At 34.8% G+C, this 8,913-nt stretch overlaps 1 protein-coding gene across 1 annotated transcript in view; it reads right to left on the bottom strand.

The window, feature by feature from the left end:
* MMS22L (MMS22 like, DNA repair protein) overlaps nt 1–8,913 on the bottom strand; it is a 134,353-nt gene that overhangs the window by 77,360 nt on the left and 48,080 nt on the right. Inside the window, exon 14 of the mRNA XM_003798217.2 lies at nt 7,894–8,403. Coding sequence (XP_003798265.1) covers nt 7,894–8,403 — 510 coding nt within the window. The remainder of the gene's footprint in view (nt 1–7,893; nt 8,404–8,913) is intronic.

Below are 8,913 nucleotides of genomic sequence, written 5' to 3'. Positions count from 1 at the left end.
AGAGAGAGAGAGAATAAAAAAGGGCCAGGCACTTGTAATCCTAGCACTCTGGGAGACTGAGGCAGATGGAATGCTTGAGCTCAGGAGTTCAAGACCAACCTGAGCAAGTGGTAGACAGCATTGCTACTAAAAATAGAAAAAACTGGGTGACACCTGTGGCTCAAGGGTAGAGCACCGGCCCCATATACTGAGGGTGGTGGGTTTAAATCTGGCCCCAGCCAAACTGCAACAACAAAAAAAATAGCTGGGTGTTGTGGTGGACACCTGTAGTCCCAGCTACTTGGGAGGCTGAGGCAAGAGAATCGCCTAAGCCCAGCAGTTAGAAGTTGCTGTGAGCTGTGATGTCACAGTACACTACTGAGGGCGATAAAGTGAGACTCTGTATCAAAATAAATAAATAAATAAATAAATACAAGTTGATAAGAAGGCTCCCCCAAAGAAGACATACCCCACAAGTCAACTAGATATAAAGAGAAAGGAAGGGTATACATATATGTCATATTTGTACCAAAACATTATTTTCTTTTTCTGTAGCAGCACTTAGTAACACAATCACAAGGTCCATTATAGAGAGGTAATGTTTCTTACCATTCTGACTTTGTTTCGAAAGGAAATGTATCATTACATACTCAAATATTTACTGAATAGTTACTATTAGAAGCACTATTTAAGAATGAGTTAAAAACGATCCAAGATAAGTCAACACATACATATACAGACACACAAATAATCTTTATAAAAAAGTAGCTAGATGCAGAGGCACGTGCCTATATTCCCAGTCAGGCATGAGGATTCCATCAGCCCAGGAGCTGGAGGCTGTAGTGAGCTAAGATATGCCACTGAACTCTAGCCCAGATGACAGAGCAAGGCAGTGGCTCAAAAAAAAAAAAAAAAAGTATAGAAAATATATAGTAATGAAAAGAAACCTTTTCTTTACATTTTTACACATTACTGAAACACTAAGATTTATACTACATTCCCTTAGAAATCCCTACGCTTCCTCTGAAGCAGCCAAAAATAGCAAATGGATCACTCTTAGTAAACAATATATCTCTACTTGATTTTTCAAATAAAAACTGGTAATATATTTTTCCATGGTGTATTACTCATGTGCTCCTCCCCCAGTTATTAGAACACTGCTCCCCAATTTGCACTGAATTATATATATGGAAATAGCACACATTTTGGACAAAAAGATATAAGAAGCAAACTCCAGAAATAATTCATTTGATTAAAAACCATAACCAATTTTAAGTTGGTTATAAACTATTTTTCAATAATTAAAAACTAACTGTAGCTCATTTACATTAACAGAACACCCAACAATAAAAGGAAGAAAAAAGCTTTCATGCTGTCAAGAGTATCCTGTCTACTGTTCCAGAAATTTCATGTAAATCACTGAGCACACAACAGACCCAGGAGAACAGCTCCTTGTGTACTACTTCCTTTCCTGTCTAGGCAATCCCCAGTTTTCTCACTGAAAGAAAGGAAAACCCAAAATCTTTCTTTGGAATGATACCATACCAATAAAACTAATAAGCATGAAAATATTCGAGGGGAATAATAAACACAGTTCTCCTGTGAACGTGCACGTACACGCACATTCTAAATGTCAAAACAGATATATAACAAATAGATGATCTTTGAGCCTCATGGGGGAAAGAAAAAAGGATTTAAAAATACAAAATACATTCAAGATGTATTTTGAAGCAAGGGAAAAGAGCCTTAATCTTTTAAGGAGTTGTACTTTAGCATACAGCATCTGAAAAAAAGATAAGCATCACTTTTGAACTATTTCTTAGTCTCAACACTTAGCATTTTCGGCAAGTTCTCAATTGCCTTTAGACACCTTGGAAACTAGGCTCTTGTTTAATACAAAATAGGATGTCAATTGATCAATATCCATTTGGCTTAAATTCATAAGTCCACAACCTCTCTTAAGTGGTAGAACAAACAGGTACAAAGCCTGAAAATTTATTGTTTCTTTTTAAACTCCAAATGATATTTGCAGATGCCAAAAGGCATTTTGAAATCACTCACCCTTACTTCAGTAAAAATGAAAGAGGGGGATGGGGAGGAGGGAGAATCTCACGAGGCCTTGTATGTCAAGTTTTCGCCCAGAGCTAATTTTCATAGCTGTGTTATAAAACCCTGAAAATGGAGGTTTATAATGGAAATGCTGACAGACCCTTAACTATAGTAGCACGGATGGATATAATTAAAGAAAAGCTTTTGGCTACACCTAACTCCACAAATCAAAGACTGCCATTTTCATATTAACCTCAAATAACAGCAAGTGAGAGGTAGAAATGTGATTGCAGAAAGGTAATGTGAAATGTTAAAGATGACTGCTAAAACTATTTGACATTCGAAGTTTTAAATACAGAGCATTTAGTTAACATAACCAAGTCAGTATTTTCATAATGCTACTTAATCAGCAATAAAGAATGCTCTGGTGAGCCATCAACTCCAGTTAGCAGAAAGTGGCATATGAAGTTATTATTTCTTAACAGCCTAGAGGGAGCTGCTTCTCCCTTTAATCAGTGATCTTGGTTCCTTCTTACCCATAATTTCTGTCATACAGTTATAAAACTATTACCCAGTTACTTACACACACACACACACACACACACACACACTCAGCACACACATTTATGCAAGGACTGCTACCTTATTCCCACCTGAATTTGAAAACAGAAGAGATTGCTAAGGTAAAGTATTTCATTCTTTCTCTTGCCAGGGATGCAGCCAGGAATAAATATCATCAATCTATGTAATCCATCTTCCCCACTGAACCAAAATTCAAAGAATTTAGCTCTGTTCTTAAAAGAAAAAAAAAAAAAAAGCCTAGCCTTTAATTTTCACCAACTCTCTAAAATATTTTTGACTTTTCTAACAGTATTAATCTTATACAGCATACCTAAAAGACCCTCAATGAAGTTCCAGATTCTGAGTTAAGAAATGAGAAATACATCTTAATGATCAAATACCTAAGACTTTTTCTTATTTGTTTCCTTTCCTTATCTTCCTTACTTCTTTCTTTCTTTTTAAGATAAACAATTCTCAGTGATATCTGGGGCCTGTCCCCCAAAAACCTCAAACTAAAAGCTGGTCTGTCTTGACAGTATCTGCCTTGAAGTACTAAAAATTGATGGGATTTAATAAAACTATCCCAGTTATAGTTTCTTCTATTATCTACTGTTATCACTCTCATTGAAGAACTGTGTGCAAATTATCATACAAGCTTCAGAAATTTAAAGAGCAGTGTCTAAATTACCACAGCCTTAATAAAGATTTACACATTGCCACATCACTCTTATTCACCCACTGACCTTATACTTCTGTCTGTTAAAACTGCTAATTTTGGCAACAGAAGTTGTATACAATTTGATTTTTTATAGTAATTGTTTTCAAACACAGTCAAGTAGTCTAAGACAAAATCAAACTATACATTTGTGCAAGGAATCAAATGTTGTGAACACATGAACAGCTGTGTCCTTTTTATATAGTCCAGTCGTTAAGTCCATCAGTGCACTGCCACACCCCTGACCTTTCCAAAGGCTAGCAAAGTACAAGTTCAATCCAGATCCAGAAACTCCTAATAAAAATCAAGTCTTCTCTATCCCTTCAATTCCTGCCTCTGTAACTGCTGAATAGTGATCCCATAGATTAACAGATGCATTATAGCTTACAACTTATTTGTAAGCAGTATCTTTCCAACACTTCTGAAATAACTTTGGCTTTAATGCTAAAAGATCTGTACAAAGTAAATTGAGAGCAAAATCTGTTTTTACTGCAATAAATAAAATGTAGATGGTTAATGTGGTGTTAATGAATCAAAGACAAATTGCATTAAATAAAATACAATTCACTTGTCTCCACACCTTTCAATCCATTTTTTCCAACTGACTTATTAAAATAATATATGGAACTTGAAAATTATAAAAACAAAGTGATCAAACGTCCCCTAATAAGCAACTACTTTTTTTTAACAGTAAAAACAAAACATAAAAGCACTCAGAAGTATAGAAATAGTGGTAATAAATTCAGATTTGCAAATAGCTAGCAGTTTTAATCAATTACCTCAAATTCATTAAAAGTATAGTGGCATAGTTAATTTCAGTTTAGGTACTTGTTAACTATTATTCAGAGAGTGTAAAAAGCCAGCTATGGCATGGGGGAGGAGTCTTGAGTGCCAATTCTGAAATATGAAATTTATCTGTGTTATTTTAGATTAAGTAACAAAAACTCTCCAAGTTTCCATTTTTTGGTCTTTAAATAGGGGTAGCAGAGTTAAGAAAGACAGTATTTGTAAACTGTAAATCTTTCAAGAATATAAGAATTATTCTTGTGTTTCTACCTATGTGTATTACTTTTAAAAAATTATGTACCAAGAAAAATTCCATTAGGAGCTTTAAGACAAAAACAACTTAGTAAATGAATATGAAATAAGGAAAAAAACTTTTTCCTTTTTAATTTTGGCTTTTTTTGTATTTCTATTTTTAATGCTTCTCCAATTTTTAAAATGAAGATCATTCTCCTACTACCAACCTTTAATTGACGTTACTAATAAATTTCTGTATTTCTTATCTTAGAATGCATTTTTTCTAAATGCTCTCCATACATTCATCTAAAAATGAAATTGGTGGGCGGCACCTGTGGCTCAGTGGGTAGAGCACTGGCTCCATATACGGAGGGTGGCGGGTTTGAACCCGGCCCTGGCCAGCTAAAACAGCAATGAAAATTGCAACAAAAAATAGCTGGGTGTTGTAGCAGGCGCCTGTGGTCCCAGCTACTGGGAAGGCTGAGGCAAGAGAATCGCTTAAGCCCAAGAGTTGCAGGTTGCTATGAGCTGTGACACCACAGCCCTCTACCGAGGGCAACAAAGTGAGACTCTGCCTCAAAAAAAAAAAAAAAGAAAAAGAAAAAGAAAGAAATAACGAAATTGGAAGCTTTTTCAATACTTTATTGGGAAAGTATAAACTAGTACTTTTTTGAGTATGATATTAGGTAATATCTATCCAATCTAAAATGTATATACACTAACCTATCTTAGGAATTAACCTACAGGTATACTTCAACAAGTGCACAGATATACCATGTATGAAGATATTAAATAGAAATGTATTTATAATTACACAAAATGATAAATAATATAAATTTCTACTATTGGGGATAGGCTAAATAAAGTTTAGTACATCCATATAATGAAATGCTAAGTAGTCATGAAAAAGAATTAGGTAAGTCTTTAAATACTAAAATGCACTAGGAAAACAAACAGTAAGTGAAAAAAGGAAAAGGAAATAGCAAAACAAAGATCATCCATTTTGTGTTTTAACATTAAAATAGGAGGAAGATGTCTGGAACATTCTGTAAGAAAATTTTACTTGCATGGAGAATTAGAGAGTAGCAGAACTTCGCACTGCTGAGGTTGGCCAGATAGTTTTTTTCTGTACAAGTTGTCCTGGGCATTGTAGAGTATTTATCAGCATCCGTGACCTTTGCCCATTATGTGCTAGTGGCAATGCTCTATTTATGACAACCAAAAATGTCTCATCCCCCATTGAGAATTACTGAACTTAAGAATCAAGAAGTAAGGCTGAGGAGAAAAATTTCACTTTTTACCTTATACCTCATTTTTTAAAACTATTTCCATCATAAAAATACAATACATTCATAATCTAATTTTAACAAAAACATAAACGATTGTCAGAAACTTTTAACTAAAAAAAACTAAAGCATTTACAGCAACATGAATTTATTAAAAAAAAAAAAAAACTATGTAAGAAGCAGTACAATTGTTAAAAGGAATTAGAAGGGAATTAACACTGTCAATGAACAAGGCACACAGAGTCACTTTGTTTCCATGACTGCCTCTTCTCAGACCGGTCACCTCTCTTCTTTTCTTACAGTACTAAATGTGGAGGGGACTGTAGTTCCCTCACCAGCTCACTCCTCTTCCTTCTTATTTTATATATTCAGACAAATAAACCAAAACTAGTACTAGAAATGTGGAAATTTCTCATTTTCTCAGGAAGGACAGAAAAATACTACCTACCATTTATTAAAAAACTGAACAAACAAAACAAAGTTCATGTTTGGAATAATACATAACCTGGCAATTAATTCTGCTACACTAAAAATAAACAAACATAGTTCATGTAGAAGATCCAGAATTAGTAAAAGACTTTTATGAAAATGTTATTAATTTACTTATCTATCTAGCCACCCATCCAAAATTTTGAGCACTTTAAGATTCTTACTTTAATATAGCTACATTGGGATAAGTATCTGATCAAGAACTTAGGCTAAACCTCTACAATTTAAACTGATGAAAACAGATGAAGAAATGAACTACATAATACCTAACAAGGAGTGAAAACCTGTGGGTAAATCAGCATAAAAACATAGAGCCAAATAAAGACAATTAAGTAAGCTAATAATAAAATTTAAAAATGAATAAATTTACAAAATTTGGAATTTTTGCCAAACTTACCTATGAAAAATAGATGATTCATTTATAATACAACATTAGGAGGGCAACAGTCTTTTTGTTAACCTTAGACATGATTTCAAACAAAATTATTTTTCTATATACAACTTTTATACATTTCAGCAAGTGTCCAGCTACAGTGAGTGGTGTATCTAACTTCTTGAGAACATGACCTTCAAACTTGTACTTCAAAGGTCAAAGTGTGATATGAAAAGGGCCTAAAAGGCAATCAGTGTCATAACCACCATCCTTATCCATCATTAAGTTTGTATAGATACACTCAGACATCCTTACATCTAACATAATTTAAGTGGATATACAAAATTGATTGATGTTATTAACAGAATAATTCTAAATTAATTTCAGAGACAACTGGTTTATTTGGAAGTACTGGTGCAGTTGATGCTACAACTTTGCAGCAAAAATTTAAAGCAGGCTCAGCACCCATAGTTCAGTGAGTAGGGCGCTGGCCACGTACACCGAAACTGGCAGGTTCCAGCCTGGCCTGGGCCTGCTAAACAACAATGACAAGGCGTTGTGGCAGGCACCTGTAGGCCCAGCTACTTGGGTGGCTGAGGCAAGAGAATTACTTAAGCCCAAGAGTCTGAGGTCACAGTACTCCACAGAGGGTGACATAATGAGACTGTCTCAAATAAATAAATAAATAAATAAAAGAAGCAGATTATTTTTTAATGGTACAGTGTGGTCAAAACCTCCTTTCAGTAAAATCCACCTCAGACTTTTGTTCATAGTCTTGCCTCTAATATCCATAACACACCTCTGGGTATTACCACTCTGTTCCGAGAGGTAGCAGGGAAAAGAAGAGTTAAGGGAAGCATGGCTCTGAGATTGCACCAGAGCTGCTGGGAGTTCCGTCTTGCCATTTGTATTTGCACCTAAACCTTCTTTTGATGAATTACTGTTCGAAAAACTTTGGAAAACCACAGATTGAACATCCCTAATCTGAAAACCCCAAATCTAAACTTCTCCAAAATCTGAAACTTTTTGAAGTTAACTATATTAAAATTATAACACTCTATGTATACCAGTAACAAAAGATGAACAAGTTGTCTTTCAGCCCCTCGTATAATTATAGAAGTCAAACATAACTTAGGTATTATAATTTTAAAACAGTTTCTTCCTTTCTTAAAATGTGTACACATTTTTTTGTGCTCTCTATATATGCAGAAATACCAAAATCTAAAACACTTCTGGTCCCAAGCATTTCAGATGAAGGGTACTCACCTTGTACTTATTAAGGCCAATGTAGTAGGAAATTAATCCTCTCCTTTACCTTCTGATTTTATAAGCATGTCAAAAAAACTTCTTTAATATAAAATCAACATATGTGACAAGATGAAAAAAAAATCAATAAATCAGCACATAACTGAAAAACATACCTTATTCTGGCCATAACTGCTTGTAGGAAGTTCAAGACAGTCCTAAGTTGAGATTCTTGACAAGCTGGCAGAAGCATACTAAATCCATCATTAAGCAGTTTTTCATGGGAAGGATATAAGCAATAGCTGGTCTCAAACACTTCTTGGACACCATCAATGTAGATGGAAAGAAGAGTCCAGCAAGTCTGTCTCTGTATCACTTCATCACTTTTTGACACCAAGAATTCCTTTGCTTTCTCCCGGAAGGCTTGTGAAAATTTTTCAGCCAAAACACCAATGTCCAGATTTTTCTGGGCATACATCAAAAGGAAGGCCATCTGACCTTTCCAAACAAGTGCTCTGTGGGATGTCAGAAAGACAGGCTTCAAGAAACTCAGGAGGTCTAGGACATGACTTGCTACGTCTTCTACCTCTGCGACAGCTGCTAATAGCAGAAACAGGCTGAAAAAGTTCTGTAAACCAACTTCAGTTAGTTCTTCCATTCTTTTTTGATGGAATTTAGAATATATTCTGTAAAACATAAAAAACTGCTTCAATAGAATTGTCTCAACTGGGCTCACACACGTAATCCCAACATTGTGAGAGGCTGAGGTAGGAATATCACTTGAGATCAGGAGTTTAAGGCTGCAGAGAGCTATGATCGAGTCACTGTACTAGGGCTTAAGCAGTGGAGCAGGACTCTGGCTCAAAAATAAAGAAATAAAATTGTCTGATTCACACACAAAAAACCTCTTTCACCGAAAACATTTCATTCAATACTGATGGACAGTCTCATTACTTTACTTTTTAAGTTACTTCTTCATCTTAATGCTGCCTTGCTGCTTTTCCTACTTAGAAAACAGTCACATGGTAGTCTTTCTTTCAAATTTCTCAAGGATGCAGCAAATAAACTATGAGTAAACAAAGAATTCAGTCTTGCTTCAAAGAACAGAAGGAATATACTTTTCATATAGTATATTGCTTTTCCTTTTATTCAAGTCCCCCCTTATTTTATTCTTTATTGTAAGAAAGAATATTTTA

Source organism: Otolemur garnettii, unplaced genomic scaffold, assembly GCF_000181295.1.
Source record: "Otolemur garnettii isolate 467f Iridium unplaced genomic scaffold, OtoGar3 scaffold00132, whole genome shotgun sequence".
NCBI lineage: Eukaryota > Metazoa > Chordata > Mammalia > Primates > Galagidae > Otolemur > Otolemur garnettii.
The sequence above is the reverse complement of the archived record's forward strand: the minus strand, read 5'-3'. Positions and strand labels throughout refer to the sequence as shown.